Source organism: Oryctolagus cuniculus, chromosome 14 (assembly GCF_051225735.1).
Source record: "Oryctolagus cuniculus isolate XC-2025 breed Fujian yellow rabbit chromosome 14, ASM5122573v1, whole genome shotgun sequence".
Classification (NCBI taxonomy): Eukaryota; Metazoa; Chordata; class Mammalia; order Lagomorpha; family Leporidae; genus Oryctolagus; species Oryctolagus cuniculus.
This window is the reverse complement of record NC_142880.1, coordinates 162,963-185,182: the sequence shown is the minus strand read 5'-3', so window position 1 is coordinate 185,182 and position 22,220 is coordinate 162,963. Positions and strand designations below refer to the sequence as shown.

General features: G+C 51.7%; 1 protein-coding gene and 1 long non-coding RNA gene across 5 annotated transcripts in view; both read left to right on the top strand.

The window, feature by feature from the left end:
* The window catches only part of GCNT4 (glucosaminyl (N-acetyl) transferase 4), a 29,128-nt gene extending 15,980 nt beyond the window's left edge, over positions 1-13,148 (top strand). The window contains exons 1-2 of one of the 3 annotated variants that reach the window (XM_017339037.4): positions 2,312-2,442; positions 9,127-13,148. In XM_017339037.4, coding sequence (XP_017194526.3) covers positions 9,128-10,477 — 1,350 coding nt within the window. In that variant the 5' untranslated portion in view covers positions 2,312-2,442; position 9,127 and the 3' untranslated portion in view covers positions 10,478-13,148. Of the gene's footprint in view, positions 1-2,311; positions 2,443-2,681; positions 2,816-9,126 lie in introns of those variants that run through there. The other 2 variants (XM_089312862.1, XM_070056289.2) reach the window with 2 other exon arrangements.
* Positions 13,149-16,138: 2,990 nt separating this feature from the next.
* On the top strand, positions 16,139-21,449 carry LOC149122213 (uncharacterized). Of its 2 annotated transcripts, none has more exons than XR_016220311.1 (3): positions 16,139-16,544; positions 16,812-16,897; positions 19,293-21,449. It is a non-coding gene; the product is annotated as an uncharacterized LOC149122213 (long non-coding RNA). The 2 variants fall into 2 exon arrangements; XR_016220312.1 differs by having other exon boundaries at positions 16,139-16,897; positions 19,293-19,375; positions 19,982-21,449.
* Positions 21,450-22,220: the final 771 nt, after the last annotated feature.

Sequence of the window (22,220 nt, the reverse complement as noted above, 5' to 3'; positions counted from 1 at the left end):
GAGGAGGCTGGGGCCTTGAGAGGCCAGTGCCGTCCCTCTTCACGTCCTGTAAGCTCCTCGCATCAAGCTGGAGTCTGGGCAGAGCAGTTTTGAAATCCACACTTACTTACTTATTTCTTTTAATTTTCTGCAAAGAGAAACTCTTTCTGTTTTGCACCATGAGTGCAGGTCACAAGTTGATACAAATTAAAAGCTTCTCATTCTGTGTGTTGTTTGTGGCTCCTCAGACTTGCTGCTGACGACTTTGGAGCTGGGCTGCTCCAGGCCACTGTGCACACGCCCACTGTGCTCTGCGGCCCGGAATCCGCAGCTGGCTGGATTCTGCACTCGGGTTTCATGTGATCTGAGGTCAGGGATTCTGACCTGAGGGACTGCCTGTCCCCCACGTTGCCTCGTGGACCTCGTGTTTCCCCCAGGCTTGCCCAGGTGCGGGTACTGTGGAAGAATGACCACCTGGAGATGGTACCTGGCACTTCGTCTGGGTTCTGTGCACAGCCTTGCAGGTAAAGCAGTGCTTCCCTTAAGGAGGGTGGCGACTGTGGCCTTGTGACCCGAAGCAGACAGCCTGGAGAGAAGCGGCCACTTGTGACGCCTTCCACAGGGCCTTCCAGCGCCGCCCTTTGGACAGGCGTGCCCTGGCTCCTGAGCTGAGGCGGTGCTGTGTGACATGTGACCTGAGCCCCAGAGATGGGCTCTGGTTGGCAGCCGTGGGTGTGCTGACAGCTGCACAGCCCTTGGTGCTGCTTTGTGGAGTGCGTGGTCCTGGGGGATGACTTTGAGAGCAGTGGGGGAACGCGTCGCCACCACAGTTCTTCAGTGCCCGCAGGAGCTGCCCCTAAGGCCCTGAGGAGAACTGAGTCTCTGCTAGTCACAGGTGCCGCTTGGCTGACCATAACCCTGCGTGGAGCAGGCTAAGGTGCCCGTCAGCGTCTTTTTTTTTTTTTTTTTTTTTTTTTTAAGATTTATTTATTTGAAGGTCAGAGTTAGAGAGAGAGAGAGGTCTTCCATCTGCTGGTTCATTCCCCAGGTGGACACAATGGCCAGGGCAGAGCCAGGCTGAAGCTGTGGTGTAGCAGGTAAAGCTGCCGCCTACAACACCGGCATCCCACATGGTGCCAGTTAAAGTTCCCAGCTGCTCCACTGTCGATCCAGCTCCCTGCTAATGGCCTGAGGAAGCAGCAGCAGATCAGCCACGTCCTTGGGCCCCTGCACCCACGAGAGACCCAGAAGAAGCTACTGGCTCCTGGCTTTGAATCAGCTCAACCCAGGCCATTGTGGCCATTTGCAGGAGTGAGCCATGGGATTACCAATCTCTTTCTCTGTCTCTCTTTGTAACTCTGCCTTTCAAATATAAATAAATCTTTAAAAAAAGTAATGGGAAACAATTAATAATTAGAATGTCAGAATGAAGGGAATAACAAATGCACTGTGTTAGAAAGATAGCACTAACTTAGAGCATGTGGACTCCTGGTCCTCCCAAGAAGCCGTTCTTCCTGTGGAAGTCCTGGCCCTGGCCTGGCCCTGGCTCGTTCACCTGGGTTATGTCCGGGCCCTCACATTAGCATTGCAGTGTAGACACATCATGATCCCACTGAAGGTGTTAGAAGTAAAGACTTGCCCGACATAACGTGAGCTGCTGGGTCCCTGGAGGAGATGTTGGTGGCGGAGCCAGGCTGGAACATGGGTCATCTCCAACGTCCTTGGTGCTGGGGACAGAGTAGTGAACTGGTCTTTCAGGACCTCATGTTAGTCCAGGGACAGATAACAAGCAAGTAAACAAAGCGACTGCTGCTCATGGCGTGCGCTCAGAAGAAAACAAGTTTGGGTGGGGGCGGGGGCGGGGGCGGGGGCGGGGGTGGGGGTGGGGGGTGGGGGAAGCTCGGAGGAAAAGAAGTTTCTCCTAAAACTTGAGGACTCCGTCAGCCCAGGGTCCAGGGAAAGGTGGTCCACATGTGGGGGCAGCGTGGGCAGAGGCCCCGTGGCAAGGAAGAGGGGCTCATATTCGGGGTTTTTCAGAAGAAAAAGATGAGCTTGCGGAGGAAGCCAGGCTTGGGGGTTGCGGAGTCCCTTATGGCCACAGGAAGTGTTTGCGATTTTATTCTAAGTGAAGTGAAATCCCAGGAAAGAGTTCTGAGTGTAGGAAATGGGACTAGGGAGGGTGAGTGTTCTGATTTAAGTGTTTAAAAAATCATTTTGGCTACAGTACAGAGAGTGGAAAGCAGGGGAGGCCGGTGAAGAGGTGATTTCATATCCAGGCAACACTGGATGCTGGCTTGGTTCCCAGGCGAGAAAGAAGTGGGTGGATCTGAAATGCATTTCCGTGTGGACCCGACAGAGTTCTCTGTCAAGAGATTGGTCTGAATCGTGGTTAAGAGCGAAGGCTGTGAATGGGACTGCAGTCAAAGCTCCCTGCTCCTGCGCCATCCTGGCTGTTGACCTGAGGTAGGCTGCTTCTGTCCTGTGACTCACTTTGTTTTCAGTCTAAAGTGGGGATAATGATGGTTACCTGAGCAGAATGAGTGAGATAACGTGGAAGGAACCAGCACTGAGTGTAGAACACTGGAAAGAGCAGGTGTAGCCCATGACTCCGGCAGCTGAAGAGTCTGTTGGCTTTGAGAAAGGCAGCCTGAGTGGCGTGGGGAGTGGAGCCAGGCTGGACTGCGCGCCATCGTGATGGGCCTCCTCTGTGCACTCCTGGGTGGGAGCAATGAGAAACACGTCTTGCTGTGGTCTACATGTGTCCCCAGAACTCATCTGTGGCAGCGAGATTGCCTACGTGATAGCCTTAAGAAGTGGGTGTGAGGGCAGAGTCCTGGTGAGTGGGACCTGGGAGGCTCTGAAGGGTGAGGACGCTGTTCCCCTGCCACCTTGCCTCCGTGATGTGAGGACACAGCCTGTGCCGGGTGCCGGGTGCCGGGTGCTGAGCCTGCACCTTGACCCTGGACGCGCAGCCTCCAGGACTGGGACAAAGTGCTGTTGTTCACAGATCACCTGGCAAAGGCGTTCAGACGCCTGGGTGAGGGAAATGTGTTTGCGGCACCTCAGGGATGGAAGGCAGGGGTTAGGACGTGGCTGGGCACGTTAGGGAGGGGTGTAACCACCTTTCAAGGTGCTCTGCAGTGTGGGGATTTGCTCGTGGGCTTCTTCAGGAATTGGGGGTCAATCAGTTATGCTTTGGTGGAGAAGACCTAGAAAAGTAAATTCTAATATTTAAATTTTTCCCTTTAAAGAGGTATGTTTACCTGTAGGATGTTGTTTACTTTTTTTTTTTTCAGATTTACTTATTTATTTGAAAGACAGAGAATGAGACAGAGGGAGAGAGAGATCTTCCATGAGCTGATCTGCTGCATGAATGGCCACGGCAGCTGGGGCTGGGCCAGGCTGAAGCCACAGGCCCTGGAACTCTGTCCCGGTCTCTCATGTGGGTGGCAGGGGCCCAAGTGCCCCTCCCCAGGCACATTAGCCGGGAGTTGGATTGGTGCGGCCAAGACTCAAACCAGCACCCATATAGGATACAAGCGTGCCTTCAAGCGGTGGCTTAACCCACTGCACCTTTGTGCCACTGCTGGGGGCCTGGGGGCCTGGGGGCTGCCCCCTTGTGGGCTCGCCCTGGGCTTGGCGGTCAGCCGGTCCTCAAGGGGAGAGTGGAGACGTGATTGAAGTCGGGTTGCTGTAGGGAAAGGACTCGGCTTGTGCAGCTACATCAGGGTTCATTTGGGTTTTGCTTCTGGCACACTTGTCTCTGTGTTCTTAGGTGATGATGGTTCTTTGTAAGATTTGGGAAAGAAAAAATCTTGACCTTTCTGAATTAGTAAGCCCTTCATTCCCCATTTTCAAGCTAATGTGTAAGAACTTTAAGGTACCTCACAGAGGGAATATTCTACACATAGGAACTTTTATAGAGTAATTAGTAATTGTGTCGCAGATCACATGAAAAGAAATGGGTAAGTCGCTGGTGACAGAGGAGCTCTCGGGCCGAGGCCACATCTCCCCTTTAATCAGTACCGCTGCTGGAGAACTGACTCAGCACTTCCTCCCCCCTGCCCCCCGCCCCCACCTCCCCCGACTCACTGCCCTGCCTCCTCCAGGCTGCGTCTCTGAGTAAATGATTGCTTCAGCGGGTCGGGAAGTCTCAGGACTGCAGGCTTGGTGTGAGGGTCCGACCCTGGCACAGACGAGACACCGGCCAGGATTAGAACTGCCATGGAAAATGGGGAGGCATTTCTGTGTATCCCACGATAGTGTGGCACGGAGGACAAAGAACGTGTCTCGAACAGGCAAGACTCTGGGCTGCCGTCCCAGCCACGGCATTGTCCAGATCCGTGACCTGGGACAGGGTTTTGGTCGCCTCGCTTGCCTGTGTGCTTGTTAAGAGGAGGTGGCGGTGGTACCCTGGAGGCATTCAGGCACGAATTCTACAGCTGTTCATGGACGTCGACACTCAGTTAAAACGATGGTAGACTGAAAACTAGGACGAAACACCCTGAATCTGGGCGGGATCTTTGAGAGGTGGCGGTGGGAGGGTGGCTTGATAAAGAGAGGGGTGAGGGTTGGGTAAAGGGGAAGCCACGGCCAGCACTCAGCAGGCAGTGGTGGTCCCGGCTGGGCTACAGCACTTGGCACACGTGACTTCATGTAGCGCGCAGAGTCGATTCCCTGGAGGGGACGCAGAGATGGGCAGAGCAGCCTGTCTGGGGTCCGGGTGCTGCGCCAGCCTCCCTGGCTGAAGCTGCTGCCCTGGCCCGGTGCTGGTCCCACGGCCCCGTGCCTTCCGCTTCTGCTCTTCCTTGTGTGTTACTGTATCCTGCTCTGGCCAGAATTGTGCGGGGCAGGTGTTTCTTAGCATTGCACAGGGTTCTCGGTGATTCTTTTCTTCTGATGAAAATCAGCAAGTCCTGTGTGGTGTCCTGGACAAGTCCAGGATTGGGGCCCGCAAGCAAGGCTCCCAGCAGCAGGGGAGGGACCTCCCATCTCATATGAGACAGAAAACTGGCCCCGGGGAGGTGAGCAGGTTTGGCTAAAGCCTCAGCTGCAGGTGTCCCTCCAGGCCCCAGCTCTGTGTCCAGCTCTGTGACCTCTGGAGCCTCTCTCCCAGCCCCAGCCCCTGTGCAAGCCGCCGGGAAGAAGCGCAGAGGCAGCTCTGCCCACACGGGAAGCCAAGCCCGTCTCTTCTCCCTGCTCCCCTTTCTTCCCGGCTTCTTTGATGCTTCTGGGTTTTAAAACTTCGAGGAGTTGGCTGATAGCGTGGGCTGTGTGGCACAGCAGGTAAGTTGCTGCTTGGGATGCTACATCTTGTACCGCAGTGCTGGCTCAGGTCCTGGCTGCTCCACACTTCCAATCCAGCTTCCTCGGAAGACCTGAGGAGACAGGGTAGGAGCTCCTAGTGTCAGCCTGGCCTAGCTAGAGTTGTTGTGGGCATTTGGGGAGTGAACCAGCGAATGGGTGATTTCTCTCTCTCTCTCCCTCTCTCCCTCTCCCTCCCTCCTCCCCTCCCCCCTCTATATATATGGCACTCTGCCTTTCAAATAAATAAATGTTAGAAACATTAAAAAGGAGAAGACATGGGGAGGGCCCTGCCTTGGTGCTCCTACCTCCTCCTTGGTGGCTCTGAGGACACCTGGGAGACTTGGGGAAACGAAATGGTTGGGGGAAATGTTTCATTCAGCATCCTGGTTGGGACTTCAGAGATGGAGGAGTGGCTTGTACTGAATTATTGCAGACTTTATTTATTTTACTTGAAAGGCAGAGTTACTGAGGGAGGGAAGGAGGGGCAAAGAGAGAGAGATCAAGAGAGAAAGATCTTCCATCTGCTGATTTACCCCACAAATGGCCACCGTAGCCAGAGCTAGGTTGGTCCTAAGCCAAGAGCTAGGAGCTTCTTCTGGGTTTCCCCTGTGGATACAGGGTCCCAAGCAGTCAGGCCAACTTCCTCTTTTTTCACAGGTACATTAGCAGGGAGCTGGATCAGATATGGAGCAGCTGGGACTTGAACCGGTGCCCATATGGAATGCCAGTGCTGCAGTGGCAGCGTAGCCCCCTACGCCACAATGCCGGCCACCATTACAGACTTTATTATGTTGCAGGAAAACTGAGATGAGTCCAGGTTCATGTCCTGGTGTCGATGATGATTTACAAGACTGTACACAACGGTGAGAGAAGAGAAGTCTTACTTAAGAAGAAAGGAAGCTCCAAGCAGTACGATCCGAGGGGCTGATAGAAAGCGGCTGAGGTCCGGGGTGTTTGTATGTCCTTAATGCATTATCTGCAAGGAACAAAGTGATGGTTCCACGTTAGTTACCGTGAAGGCTGGGGCAGTCCCAGTGGAGCCCTTTCCAGCTTGTCTTTATCTAAACCTGGATCTTGTCATCAGCGACGAGTGTCTGTTGCCAGCGTCTTCCACCCTGTTCTGTGTAGTGTGTGCGTGCTGGGCAGGCGCTGTGGGATGGCGTTAGTCTGGCCTGCTTCCAGTGCGAAGCTCCCCCAGTTTCACCCAGCGACAGCTGCAGACCTTGCTGTCATGTTCATTTCTGTTCCGCTGTCTCCACTGGGAACTGGTTCTCACGCGGCCGTCAGCTCCACGGCAGGGCGACTCATCTGCCTGCTCCGGGGGAGGGGAGAGCCCCTTCCTGGCCATGCAGCGCCCGCTGCCGGCAGGGTGGGTGTTCGCAGAGGACGCGTGGCCAGCTTGCTTCCTCGGAGCCGCCAGCCTCAGTCCTGCGCGCATGAGGCCATAGGAGCTGCTTCCCAGCCCCAGCCCTGCAGCCTCTGGGGCCTCACAGGCCTGGGCTGTGGTGGCTGCACCTGCCCTGATGCCTCCGGCCCTGCACCTGTGGCTGTGCCAAGCTCACTGGGAGGGCGCAGCCCAGGAGGACGACCCCTGGTCTTCTCGGAATTCCTTCCCTTGGTGGCTGGGAAGAGGCCACGGCCCCTTCCGGGTTTGCCAGAGACTCACTCATGCCAAAGGTCATTGTGCCACCCCCTCTTTTCCTCCTCACTTGGGCAAACGGGTGTTTTCTCAGTGACGGGACTCTGGCCTTGGTGAGAGGGGCAGGGGTTTTTGCTGCTGCTTTGAGGGGTGCGAAAGGTTGGCTTCCAGGCAGACCCTCACTCTGCCTTAGCGATGCCTGGGGCAGAACAAGATGGACCAGAATTGAGGGCCTGGGCTCTGCCCTCTTCCTTCCAAATTGACGCTCATCCCAGTCTGGGAATTTCAAGTGCGGGTGCCGAGCCAGTCCCAGGGGCCTTCTCCCAGCCCTACCTCTCCTTTCCCATGGCCTCCCGCCCAGCTCAAACTCCTGGCCCCAGGCTGAAGTCATAAAGGGCAGGGACTCCTGGGTGGAGTGGATGATGGGAGGGAGCCTGCCTGTGTCCTTCTGTGTGCAGATGGTCATTAAATGCTAATTCACAAATGGCAGGAGAGCTCTGGGAGAACTGATGACCCTCCAGAAATACCAGGTCTTTTCATTTCATTAACTGAGGGTAATTTAGGTAGTCCTTGGGCCAACAAGGTAAGAAAAGAAAAAGTGTTCGTCTGCCGTGGGTAAGACTCATTCTAATTGTAGCCTTTATGTGAGCTGTCTCCTCCCTGTGCTTGGTTACCATGCTCTGGGCTTGGGTCATCTTTGACTTATTGACCGAAGCACCCAATTCTGCCTGTGGGTGCAGGCTTCTTTACTAGCACCTTAGCGACCACAGACTACGCTGCAGAGCCCGGCCCAGCGTGGCCACAGGTGCCCCCTCAGGGAGCTGCCCTGGGCTCCTGATCCCAGCCCGTCCTGCTCCTGCACTCTTCTTGCTCTCCGAGTCTCTGAGTCTCGGTCTCACGTCGAGGTCCCAGCACCGTCCTCCCCACCGGGATGCCCTGCAGTTGAACTCCTTGAGCCGGACATTCCTCTCCACTCCTCTGGCACAGTGTATGATGAGGTCATCGCTCATGACCCAAGCTTGAAACCTGGCCAACTGTCACGCCCCTCAGAGCCACACTGGCAGAAATATGCCCGCTGCTGCCCACCACCCCTGCCAGGCCCCACAGCAGCTGTGCTGAGGGGCCCCTGCTGCCGGCTCCCAGTCGGTGGGGTCTCGGCTTCCCACCACTCCCAAGCACACTGCACAGGCGCCATCCCCTTTGGCTCGAAGCTGAGGTTCCTGCTGATGGTTGCAAAGCTGTAGACGAGCCCCGAAACTGTAGTCTCTGGACAGTCCCCTACATCCATCAAGGCAGGCCTTCTTCATTTTAGGAGCTAAGCTAATCCCTGTGAAGAAATGGGTACCAACGAAACAAACTAAGAGAAATGTGCAGTTTGCCCAGTTTTTGTAATTAGCACATTTTAGTCTCTGGGGTCTACTCTAGCGACTTCCTGCTGCTCTCATTTCTGAATGTGGGAGTCAGTGGGCTCCTGCCTAGCCAGATGGGAAGTGGAGTCAGGACAGGTGCTGCCCTGGGCAGGTCATTTGAATGTGGGAGGGCCTTCTGAGGACGTGGAGTTCTCCACACCTCTGCCCAAACCGGAGCTGTCCCTCTTCAGATGCCATGCAGCTGCCCCTTCATGTCCATGGCTTCCATGTCTGCACATTCAACCAACTGTGGATTGCAAGTATTTGAAAACTTTTCCAGAAAGTTCCAAGAAGCACAGCTTGAGTTTGCCCTGCACCAAGTTTATGATGAATCCATGCATGTGAAGCAAGTGTAGGCATTGTGCTGGATGTTACAAGTAATCCAGAGAGGACTGAAAGTACACAGGAAGCTGTGTGTGGGTTTGGTGTAAACATTGTGGTGTTCTCTCTAGGGTCATGAACATCTTTGGGCTTTGGCATCTTCAGCGGGGTCCTGCACCCATCCCCCACAGATACCAGCTGATGATTGTGTTTATATTTTAGGAGTTTATCTTCCATTCTGCTTGGTAAACAACATCTCTGGAAACAGGGTTAACAGAATATCACCATTCTACCCCTTTATTTCTAGATTATTTCAAGGGAAAGAATCTTACTTTACTCATCCTTGGGCCCAGCGTTCTGCCTGGGCCCAAGCATGTGGTAGGCACCCAATAACCTTTGGATAAATTGAGCTGATTTTCTCCTCATATTTAGTGTCCTTAATTAATATCGACATTCCCTATCCTCTTACAGAATGAAGGTACTCAGGTGTTGTCTTAAATATCCTCTCCAGCATAAGGTTTTCATCGTGTTTCTGACCCTGTGGCTGTTCTCCTTGGTGAAGCTGCTCAATGTGGGGAGACTTCTCTTCCCTCCAGAAGGCCTGTACATCGTTGAGTACTCCCTCAGTACCTCGCCTTTTGTGAGAAACAGGTACACCCATGTTAAAGACGCGGCCAGCCATGAAGTTAACTGTTCAGCCATCTATGAACAGGAGCCTCTGGAGGTCGGCAAGAGTCTGGAAATCAGAAGGAGACACATTGTGGACCTGGAGGATGATGACGTCGCGGCAATGACGAGTGACTGTGACATCTATCACTCTCTGAGGAGGTACCATCAGAAGCTCGTGTCAGGGGAGGAGAGACGCTTCCCAGTAGCCTATTCCTTGGTTGTGCACAAAGATGCGATCATGGTTGAGAGACTTCTCCATGCTATATATGCCCAGCACAACGTCTACTGCATCCATTACGACCTCAAGTCGCCTGACGCCTTCCAAGTCGCCATGAAGAATTTAGCGAAGTGCTTCCCCAATGTCTTCATTGCTTCCAGATTAGAGGCCGTGCAGTACGCTCACATTTCCAGACTCCAAGCTGACTTGAATTGCCTGTCAGACCTTCTCAAGTCTTCAGTTCAATGGAAATACGTTATCAATCTGTGTGGGCAAGATTTCCCCCTGAAGTCCAATTTCGAGTTAGTGTCAGAGTTGAAGAAACTCAACGGAGCAAATATGTTAGAGACGGTCAGACCCCCAAACAGCAAAACGGAAAGGTTCACTTATCACCATGAGCTCAGGCAGGTGCCTCACGACAGCGTGAGACTACCAGTGAGGACAAATGTCTCCAAGCAGGCGCCCCCGCACCACATTGAGGTATTTGTCGGCAGTGCCTACTTTGTTTTAAGTCAAGCATTTGTGAATTATATTTTCAACAGCTCCCTCGTTACAGACTTCTTTGCCTGGTCTCAAGACACATACTCGCCTGATGAGCACTTTTGGGCAACCTTAGTTCGGGTACCAGGAGTACCTGGAGAGATTTCCAGGTCAGCCCAGGACGTGTCTGACCTACAGAGCAAGACCCGCCTTGTCAAGTGGAATTACTACGAAGGGGTTTTCTACCCCAGTTGCACTGGAACGCACCTTCGAAGTGTGTGTATTTATGGAGCTGCAGAATTAAGGTGGCTTATAAAAGATGGACATTGGTTTGCTAATAAATTTGATTCTAAGGTGGACCCTGTTTTGATTAAGTGCTTGGCAGAAAAGCTGGAAGAACAACAGAGAGAGTGGATCTCTTTGTCTTCAGAAAATCCCACAGTCACATCTGTGTAGTGAGACCTGATGGAAGTAGGAGGGTGTCTGATAAGCGGAGTTCATGGTGGCTGTACACCCAGCCGTCTGCCAGGCTGCCTGGGTGTGGTCCGCTCAGTTTGAAAGGTGCTTAGGAGGTGATCTGGTCTTGGTAGGGTGGCCATTGGTTGCGCTCTCTAGTGCTCATCTCCCCTTGTAATCTCACTGAGCTAAATCAGGGGTCCTAACTGGCCACTCAGTGTTCAGGTGAGTATTGAACCCCTGACTGTTTTCAGAAACCACGTGGGAATTAAACCAGGTTGTGTGGTGATTTGAGCACCATCAGGAGCCTGTGGCTTCCCCTCAACACTCAGCAGCTTCTCCATGTGACCATCAGGGTTCTACTAAGAGTGCTTCTGGAGTTAAACCACCATGTCAGAACACTGCTATGTACAGGGACCCTCACTCCATTTGTAATGAAGTCTCCTAGATTTTTCCTGACCATTTGAATGTGAGGAGAGACTCTGTGGCCTCAGAAAAGCTCAAGGAATTGTCAGTTTCCTGCCTGCCGAAGCGTCTTGCCTTGTGCCCCTGCTTCGCTTGTTGAATTCAGGGTGTGAGTGAGCCAGGGAGGCGATGCTGGGAGAAGATCCCCGCAGGCATCAGGTTACACAAGGTCTCCGTGGCCTCCTTTTCAGTTCAACTATTTCTTTAAAACAGGTTTAATGCTTGAAAATAAGAACTGGGTAGCCTGTCAAATGCATATTTAAAAGAGTAACAGGAACTGGCTAGTAGTTCAGAGTGTCACACATCAGCCTTGCCCCTGAGTTGCCTGGTCGCTGTTACAGGTAAGTTTTCTGCAGTGGGTTCAGTGTACTTCTGCTTTGTAGAGATACATTTTCTTGGAAAGATTCTGTCAAATATGACAGCACTCCAACTTCATTATTGCCATTTTGACATTTTTCTTATTTCTCTGGCTCCGGACACATGTAGTCTAGCATTTCCGGGAGCTGGCGGGTCTCACCCTTGCCTTGGTAATTCTGCAGATTACTGTATGCCTTCCAACCTGATTCTCCCCTGATCTGGAAAATGTTTGCCATCTGTGTTTTGTAATTGTTTTTTGTGTAGTATTTATTGAACCGAGACTCCTACATTATTTAGAGAGTAGGCCAGGACCTTGCCATATGTAAGTTGTATGTGGATATTAATAATAATGAAAGAGCTACCAAAATATGTGATTTGAACAATCTACTATATTATTATACATATTTAAAGATGACTATTGCTGCTACTTTTTAAATGTTTAGATGATTTTACACTTGATCTTAGCCAAAAGGCTGAGAAGCAGTAAATGTTTAGATTATTTTAAATGAAATATATATATATATATTTAAATTTGAAGATTTCTCTTGCCTACCAGAATGTGATATACATACATACAATTGTATTTTTTACACATTTCATGGAAAATAAAATGATCGTCTGCTTCGGGAATTTGAAATGGGTGTACCCTTATGTATGCTACAAGTATTTTTTTTTGTTTATGATGGTGAAATGAGTTTTGATTTTTTTTCAAATATTTTTATCAGCTGGTCTCTGACTCTCCTCTTTTCAACCACTTTTGAAATACATTTCTAGCTATCGGAGTTTTAAATAGGTTGGTGTTTCATTTTTTATTCTGCTAGATGTGAACTCTTTGATGTTGTAAAATAAAATGTGATCCAATGACCAAAGCCCTGGAATTCATGAACTTTGCTTTCATGGTTTTGCTGGCTTCTCACAAAGGTGTGTTCGGCTCATGGCACTGCTCGACTATGAAGGGCAGAGTTAGCTTCATTTCAGTGTAACGCAATTCGGTGTGTATTCCGCAAAGAACACAGGCGCAAGAGCTTAAATTGCCTAACTTGGCAGAGCCACAAAGAATCCTCTAGGGGTTCCCTGTCTGCCTTCTCCTTCAGATTGGTTTCTCCTCTAAGATTAATCTTCCAGATAAGAGTTCTTGCTCAGCTGAGAGCGGAGGAAGTTGGCTCTCAGTAGGGTAGGCTGAGCTCTTTATCTCAGCTCCTGCAGTCCTGGAAAACCAAGGTTCTCTTCTCTCTTTGAGGAGCTACTGCCGTGGTTAGAAGCCTCTGGATGCTTGGAGCCTGACTGCACCGCTGTCCCCATGCTTTGCAGTGGACAGTTTCCAAAAAGTTTCTCCTTTGTCTGCATAGTGCCTTTGCCAAGGTGGATGGCTGAGATCCACATGAATTTCCAGGAGGGGCGGAGGGAGGGTGGCTCACAGCAGCACACTGGAGAGTCCTATGTAGGGAGCTCCACGGTTTCACATTCCCTTTGGTGTCCACAAGTCTGCATCCAGATCAGGACAGGTGGCTTCTGGTTTTGTGAAATGGATCAGGAGGCTTTGCAAGAGAGAAGGAGTGGAGACTCGTGTGTTTTTCTCACTCCTGGGAGATGTTTCCTGTGATGCCAACAGCTTGGGGACAGAGGACTGGAGAATCCACCCACACGGGCATGGAAAGGCCCCGGAAGACAACACCTGACCTTGGATACGGCCTCCCTTCAGAGCCCCAAAGTCCTCCTTCTGGGAGCCCCTGGGCTCAATCAGTCACGCCAGGAAAGAATTAGAGTTAGGACCCTGGATAAATTTACTTATTATGTTGGTCAATGTTGCTATTGTTTCCTATAGAACAATAAAGGAATTAAACAGAAATCGTGTGTATTCGTTCTCCAGTGAGTTCTCTGAACACTCTTCCGTTTTATGCAATTCACTTTTTTTGTCTCTTCCCACTGCCAGGATATTAACAACAGCTTTGCCACGTTGTGACGTGGTAGTGAGGCTGAGGAAGGCCACGGCCTGATTCGCAGTGGTTCCTTCCTTGCAGGACGCTGGATTGGAAGCTGCTGAAGTTGTGTTGTTACCTGTTGTCAGTAACACTGCTGTGAACAGCCCTGCCCCTAGAGCTCCTCCTATCCTGACGTCATTTCCTCAAGATGTACTTTTTCCTTTAAAATTTGTTCTTTATTTTCATGTAGCATTTCTTCCTGTTCTGTGATTCACTTGTTAGTATTTCCAGAGCAGTGTGAAATTGTAATGGGTTTGATGAGCTAGTAAGCAAGGATGTAGACTTTCATGTAAAAACAAAGCTGTCTTTTAATGCATGCTTAGTAAAGAACTATTTCAGTATAATATTCTCGAAGGTTTAACTTTGAAGATTGCATCCCAGGAAGCACTGAGAGGCTGCTAGCTCCTTCTTGTCTCCACTCTCCCTGGTTTCTCTGGCTTTATTCTGAGCAACGGGATGACCCTCTGTTAATTCCCAGCCTCCCTTTCAGCCCAGGGTGGCAGATGAGTTGCAAGCAGAAGCCTGGGCATCTGCGAATGTGCCCTGGTTTGCTTACCCGTTTCTTTACTTTCTTCTGCAACGTAGAATGTTTGGAATAGCAGCCATTTAAAAGCCATAAGGCTGGAAGTCATATGGCAGTAAAAAGATGTGTGTGTGTGTGTGTGTATGTATGTATGTGGAGAGAGCACATGGAAAAATAGGACATTTGAATCATCCTAGACTGCCTACATCCAGTGTTCTTTTATGCCAGAAACAGCTTGCTATGTGTACCTAACAGCTGAAGGTGACCCCTAACGTATACAGCGTTTGCTGGGACAGTGGTTTGCAGGCCGGAATCTGCACCAGTCACCAGGAGGGCTTTGTTAAGAACAGGTTGCTTCTCTGCGCACTCTTCTGCAGAGGTGGGCCTGGAGTCTCACAGGCTCCAAAGGGAGGCACTGCTCTGGACTGCTGGCTGAGAAATGCTGGAGGAATTCCCTCCAGAAAATCATCTTTTAACAATATAAGTGTGAGGCCAAGTTAGTGTTTAGAAAGTACCTAATTATGGAGCTGGCACTATGGCATAGCAGGTAAAGCTGCTGCCTGCAGTGCCAGAATCTCATATGGGCACCAGTTCAAATCCTGCCTGCTCCACTTCTGATCCAGTTCCCTGCTAATGTGCCTGGGAAAAAGCAGCAGAAGATGGCTCAAGTGCTTGGGCTGCTGCTACCCACATGGGAGACCTGAAAGAAGCTGCTGGCTCCTAACTCGAGTCAGCTCAGCTCTGGCCGTTGCAGCCATCTAGGGAGTGAACCAGGAATGAGATTTCTCTCACTGTCTCTCCTGCTTGCTCGCTCACTCTCTCAATGTAGCTCTGCCTTTCTAATTAATTAATTAATTAAATCTTTTTAAATACCAAATTTCACAATGAGCATACATTGCTTCTAATCCTAACCTACTATATAGTCTGAGGTCCAGGCACTACAATATGGTGTGCGTGGATCCCAAGCAGAGGCATAACTGCTGCTCCAAATTCTCGCTCCCAGAAATATTTCATACATTCTGTCCTAGAAGCACTCTCTGTACATTTTTTCAGTATCGACTGTTGATCTTTTTTGATAACTATAAGTCCTCCTAAAATTATTTTCTACCACTTTGCAGCCTTATTAGGCATGATTTTTATAACTATAATGGAAAGAAGTGAATTTCAAGGGATGCAACTCGCCTATAACTGTGGGGTGAAATCTGGAGTTCAGACCTTCGTGTGATTCTGTGAACAAAGGTGCGTGGTGGGAAGACAGCCTCTGCTCGGCTGGGCTTTCTCGTGAGCATTTCAGCGTCCTAAAAGGTCAGTGATGGAAACAAGTGTCTCACTCTGGCTCCTCACTGGGTCAGGCCGTTAGCAGCATGCCATGTACAAGGAGGATTTCAGTGTTGTCTCACAAGTGCTTCCACGTGTCTGCTTCAATCAAGGCTGGATACTTTTTTAAAAAATGCCAGGAATACTCAGCAAAATATATCTGCCTGGGGGAAATTTGCACCCATTCTTAGAGGTTTCCTGTTCCTTTGTTCCAAGTAGCCATATGGGACAGGTGAGGGTCATCACGAGAATCTTCACTCATGACTTGACTTAATCTTATTGCCTACTTTTTTTTTTTTTAAGTGAGAGTTATTATTGACCAGTTTTACAACTAGTTGTTGGTGAGTCAGGAAATTTCTGCAGCAAACAGAGTCCAGCATGGACAGAAGGTAAAGGGACACCCAGGAGGAGATCTGAGACCCCGCGGGCAGCGGGGTGGGGTGGGGAGGGGCTGAGCACCCACAGGCAGCTCTGAGCAGAGGGGGCCAGCGGCTTCAGAGCTCTCCCCAGGCTGATGAAGCCATGGAAAACCCCATAAGTCTAAACAAATTCATTCAGAGGCAAATTAGACCCTCGGAGAATTGGGAACTAAATTTCCACAGGAAAAAAATATGAGCTGTAAGGAGAACAAAATGTGCCACTGCAGGCCAGCTGGAGACGCTGTTCCTGGCGACAACTGGAGACGTCAACTGTGGACCTAATCCGCATAAACCTGGTGGGTGAGTGGTCTGCCAGGACCCTGGGGAGCGTGGGCCTAATCCGCATAAACCTGGTGGGTGAGTGGAAGAGGAGTGTGGGTGTGTGTGAAAGGACCATCTCTGTAGACATCCATAGGCCATGCCTGAAAGTGAAGACGCGAGTTCAGTGATTAAGGACGCCCTCTGGATTCGTGATTCGTGGAAATAAAACCAGAGAACCAGTTCAGGGTAGAAGCAGGCTGCCTCTGGGGGTGGGGGGTGGGGGGGGATGGGGGACCTGAGCAAGCCTGCTTTTTTTTTTCTTTTTTTTGCAGTCCTTACAACTGGCCCTTTAAACTTTAAAGTAAAAATTGAATGGGGGAGTTGGTGTGGAATTAATTCAACACCTGGAAGGAAGAAGACACGATCTGTGATCACAGACTGCTGGAAATCCGATTGCTGGCGCAGCCAGCCAGAAACCTTACTGGGTTGGCCCCTGCTTCAGGCAGCTCAGCCCGCGCTGCTCCCCTGAATCGTGAGAGCCGTACACCCACCCAGGCAGGCTGAGGGCTGTGACAGGAACGTGAGGGAAAGCGGCCCATGCCCCTCCTCCATCCCAGACCACTTGCCCGAGGCCCTCGGTGCAGCCCCTCACCTGGACCATTTACCATCCTGGCTGCCTCTTCTCCATGGCTGTGGGTTGGTTTACGTGGCGCTCCTAACCCCCACGGGGAGGACACTGGAAGGTGAGGCCTGCAGATCAGGTCTCGGGGGTGGAGCCCTGCTGACCCGGCGCCTGCTCTCCCTCCTCACCTGTGGGGGTACAGGGAGGCAGGTTCAGTCCCTCCCATCCCCCACCAGTGATTGCCCTAAGGAGAAGGCACAGGACCTCCTGTGTGCCAAGCAGGGCTCCTGGGACTTGGTGGGGGCGAGATCTTTTGCTGTTTGTGAGCAGAAAGCTTGAGGACCTGGGCCTCCTAACAGACAGCTCTCTACCCCTCTGCCTGGATAAGCACGCGTCAAATGGCGACAGAGGCCTCGAGGGGTTCAAGGCAGGGACCCGCCCTTCGACAGCAGCTCCTCCGGCCCTCCAGCTCAGGTGAGTCTTGTTTAAGCAGGATTGAACTGGGTTCCTTTCACTTGAGGCTGTGCGTGCAAACTTGCAGTCGGAATGCACGCCGAACACTGTGAGGTAGTTGAAAACTATGCTGTGATGGGAAGTTTCAGACAGACCTGAGTAGAGAATGGCGGGGGGAGCCCTGTGTTCTCCACGCCAGCAGGTGACACGCCTCTGTCACCGTCTGCCCTCCCAGACTAGAAAGTCCCAGACACCACATTATTGCACCCCTTAACACTGAACTGCATGGAACTGCTGTTCTTGTGGTCGCACTGTCCAAGTGAAGGCAATGCTAGACGATGTGGCCTGGTCCTTCCATATCAGTCTCTAATGCTAAAGACTCATTTTTTAAAAATATGATCACTGTGCCATTATCACACTTAACAATTTATAATTTCTTAATATTTGACAGTGAATCCGTTTTCAGAATTTCTCAAGTGTTTCAAACATGTCTTTGTAGCCATTGTTTCTTGAAATCTGGATTCAAACCAGTTCTGCACATGGATGGTTTATGATATTTTCTATCTGAGTGGTAGAGAGAGACAGAGACAGGGAGCTGCTGCTTCAGCCTCAGAGGCATCCAATGGCTGGGGCTGGCAGGGCTATGCCAGACAGCAGCCCAAACTGGACTCATTCAGGTCTCCCACGTGGGTGGCAGGGACCCAATTTCTTGAGCCATCACTGCCACCTGCCAGCGTCTGCATTAGCAGGAGAGACTGGAATGCAGGCCCCCCCGATGTGGGGAAGCGGGCATCTCAAACTGTCTCCATCTTACCTTTTGTTTTGCTATTCTCACTTCGAAGAGACTGAAGAAACAGAGTGAAGAGCAAAGGCAGTCCGAGGGCTGGGCCCCGCTCCCTCCGTGTATGGCATGAGGCACACACACTGCGAGTGTCGTCTGTCCCTCCCCTGTGGTCTCCCATGCTGCGCCGTCTGCACCTGCCCCTCTGAGTTGGCGCTACCCTTCTTTGCAGGGGAGGAAGGGCCCCAGGGGCCGGCTGGCTTGCCCAAGGTTACCAGCTCAGACACGTCAGAGCTGAGGATGGAATTCAGGCCCCGTGGATCCAGAGTCCAGGTGCTGGACACCAGGCTCTGCCTGTGCTTTGTGTTCTGGTTCTGGGGATGGGTCATGAGGCAGAAAATTGCCTAGGTGTTGTGACTCGGTACTTCCGCGACCTCTGTGGTCAGTGCCCGGCAGCCTGAGGGGCTGCAACAGCAAACACAAATTTCTCAGGCTCTGGAGGCCAGGACGACTCTTCCCTCCGCCGGCGTGACCTTGGGCAGCACTGGCACCGCCTGGGAGCTGCTAGAATGCGGCCCTACGCTGCACCCCAGCCACAGCAGACCTTGCTGTGAACAAAACTCACCGTGGGGGCTGCACACGCCATGCTGAGGAGGCCCTGGCTGAGGTGGTCGCCCACGAGGGAGCCTGCTGACCACGTGTGTCAGTCGAGAGGTCAGAAGGGGCAGCACTGAGACTGCCTGCTGGGACTCTGCCCACCGCACCACATGTTCGATGGGGAGAATCAGATCTTCCCCCTGGAGGGCTTGGGCCCTTTAGTCTGAAAACCAGTGCTTGCTTCCTCAGCATTCATCCAGACCAGACAGAGTCAAAAATGCTACAACTGGGCCAGCGCCGTGGCTCACTTGGCTAATCCTCCGCCTGTGGCGCCCGAATCCCATATGGACACCAGTTTGAGTCCTGGCTGCTCCACTTGGTATCCAGCTCTCTGCTACATCCTGGGAAAGCAGTAGAAGATGGCCCAAGTCCTTGGGCCCCTGCACCCACATGGGAGACCCGGAAGAAGTTCCTGGCTCTTGGCTTCGAATTGGCTCAGCTCTGGCCGTTGCAGCCATTTGGAGAGTGAACCAGCGGATGGAAGACCTCTCTCTCTCTCTCTCTCTCCCTCCCTCTCTCTTTGTCTCTACTTCTCCCTGTCACTCTGTCTTTCAAATAAATAAAATAAATCTTAAAAAAAAGAAAGGCAGAGTGACAGAAGGAGACAGTCAGAGAGAGATCGATCTTCCATCTGCTGGTTCACTCCCCAGGTGGCCGCAATGGCCGGGCAGAAGCCAGGACCCTAGGACTCCGTCTGGAACTCCACATGACAGCACCTGGGCCATCGTCTGCTATTTTCCGAGGTGCTTTAGCAGGGACCTGGATAGGAAGCAGAGCAGCCAGAACTCCAGCCTGCACTCCTAAAGGGATGCAGGCGTTGCAAGCCTCAGGTTTTTAAATTTTTATTTATTTTTTATTGTTTATGCTACCAACAGCAAACCTCAGGTTTTTAACCCTCAAGCAACAGTTCAAGGAGGGCTCCTTAGCTCCCTCTTCTGTGGTATAAAGCGCACTCCCCTCTCTTTGCGTTCCCTGCAGGAGTTGCTGTATGCGCATCGGGTGTTGAACTTTCTTCCTGTCGGTTCCCTCACTGGACTTCAGCTTCGTGAGGAGGGGAGCAGGTGTGTCTCGTTCAGCACTGTGGTGTGCCAGGTACACTCCAGGTGCCCAACCAACACTTGCTGAATGAAGCAAATTCTGAGTTTTCTGGGACTGAATCTACAGGTGCATTTCCTTGTCATTTTAGCCAAGGCAATTGTTAGGTAAACACTGATTTCTCAGCAGGGTAAATAAAATAGAACACAGTGCCCGGAAGGGGAAGTTTTCCCTCCCAGGACTCACACACGAGCTCTGCCTGTTCACTGCCTTGCCTTTGGATGACTGCTGTGGTTTTCATTTGCAGGGAAAATGAGGAAACACTAAGAGGTGGGGAGCCAGCGCGCTCATCTCCAGGTTTGCAGGGTGCACCTTAAGTTGTCCTTGACATGAGTATGCAGCAGTCCCATGGAACACCCCTACACAGTGAGAATTTAGGGCCAGAATGAATAGGCTCTCTGTGACGTCATGGCCAACATACATCTTTTTCTAGAAAGTCTGTTGGTACAAGTTCTGCTATTATTTTCCTTATTACAGCAACAAAAATAGGACTTGAATTAAAAGACAGATGTGTTTAATAGCACTGGGATTAATCTGATGTAACTGATAGCCAGTTGTACAAACGCCTGCAGATTTGGAACATAAAGATCTCAAGGAGGAGTTGGAATGGAGTCGCAGCTCGGAGTTGGTGCTCACCTGCGCACTGTCGCCCTCGACCCCACTTGGTGGCCTGGTCTGTGGTGAGCAGGGGGTCCTGCCTCTCCCAGGCATGTCCAGCTTGCACACGGTAGGAATTTAGCAAGGTCTGCAAGACCTGCGTGACCGTTTCTGGCTCCTCAGATTCTGTGTCTGCAGCCCCTTATCAGAGAGCCCAGCTACCTCCCCTGACATCCACACCCCGTGCTCTGGGCCTTCCTAACCTGCGCACCCCGTGCTCTGGGCCTTCCTACCTGACTTGCACCCTGTCAGTATTTCCTGCTCTGAGTCATCTGGGGCAAGGGCCAGGCGACGGGAGACAGCCCCAAGAGCCTAAAGTCGACCCGTGCACTCACAGGAGCCCCAGCCTTCTCCAGAAAGCCCAGCGGGGCTGTGGACAGTGTCCTGCTCCCCTCCCGCCCCAGGCTGTGTGACGTGGTGCGTTCCCTCCTCAGAACCTGTAAGATGTGAATTTCCCAAGGCGTCCACTTTTCCATGCTGTCACTTGTTCACCTCCAAAGATTAAAATCTGGTACCTGCCCTTGGGCCTTTGTGACCGTGGTTTTCTCTGGAATGTTCTTCTCCCTGTGTCCCCTCCATATCCACATGGCTTCCTTTCTGTCTGTGTTTAAGTCGTGGCTCGGATGCCGCCGTGTCCTAGAAGCCTTCGTGGCCACCCTGGCTGACAGAGCAGCGCTCCTACCTGTAACCGTCTCTCCTTGCTTTGTCTGGTTGATTTTTCTTCACAGGTCTGACTGCTGCCTGACTCGCCCTACGTTTGTGTGTTTTGTGTGATACCTTAGTCCTCACTCGCCTAACACGAGCTTCACTGAAACAAGGCATGGGCGGTTTTGCTAACCGCAGGATTCCTGTCACTTGGAACAAGCCTGGCACACAGTAGGTCTAACAGAAATATATTTTATTATTTTTTAAAGATTTATTTATTTATTCGCAAGGTGGAGTTACAGAGAGGTAGAGGCAGAGAGAGAGAGAGTCAGTCTTCCATCTGCTGGTTCATTCCCCAGATGGCTACAACAGCTGGAGCTGTGCCAATCTGAAGGCAGGAGCCAGGAGCTTCTTCTGGTTCTCCCATGCGGGTGCAGGGGCCCAAGGACTTGGGCCATCTTCCGCTGCTATCCCAGGCCATAGCAGAGAGCTGGATCAGAAGTGGTGCAGCCAGGACTCGAACATGAGATGCTGGCACTGCAGGCAGTGGCTTTACCCTCTACACCACAGCACCAGCCCCCAGAAATATATTTTAAGTGAAGAAGTTTTGCTTGCAGAGCACCCGGCCCATTAGTGAGCATGGATGTGGTGTGAAACTCCAAATCTGGGGCTTGCACTGGGGCTGGGGAGCTGTGAGTAGCAGTCCTCTGCGTCACCAGGATGTGAGGTCCTAAGAGGGAGGGGGAGAGGGAGAGGGAGGGAGGGAGGGAAGAAGGGAGGGGGAGAGGGAGAGGGAGGGAAGAAGGGAGGGAGGGAGGGAGGGAGGGAAGAAGGGAGGGGGAGAGGGAGAGGGAGGGAAGAAGGGAGGGAGGGAAGGAAGAAGGGAGGGGGAGAGGGAGGGAAGAAGGGAGGGAGGGAGGAAAGAAGGGAGGGGGAGAGGGAGAGGGAGAGGGAGGGAAGAAGGGAGGGAGGGAGGGAGGGGGAGAGGGAGGGATAGGAGGGAGGGAGGCAGCCCCAGGATAAAACTTGGGGCAAGCAGGTTTGTGGGAGCAGGAAAAGTGAGCAGCCACATTTCTGAAGTGTCGCCATGGCAGTGTGTGCTTTCCCTGGAAATCTGCTTTGCGTGGAGTTTAGGCTCTGTGACGCTGTGGGCAGCAGGGAAGCTCCTTAGCTCACCATACTTAAAATTGCCAAGCCCTCTTACGTGGGCAAAGCAGATTTTGGGAAGCATTTTATTAGTATTAGTATTATTATTGTTATTATTATCAAAATATTTGCTTATTTTTAAATACTCGAAAGACTGAGTGTCAGAGAGTAAGAAGGAGAATATGTTTCATCCAATGACGCACTCCCGAAATGTGTGCAGCAGCCTGGGCTGGGCTACACTGAAGGCAGGAGCCAGGAGCTCCATCCAGGTCTCCCAAATGGGTAGCGGGGTCACAGCACTTGAGCCATCACCTGCTGCCTCCCAGGTGCATCAGCAGGGAGCTGGGTGGGAAGTGGAGGTGT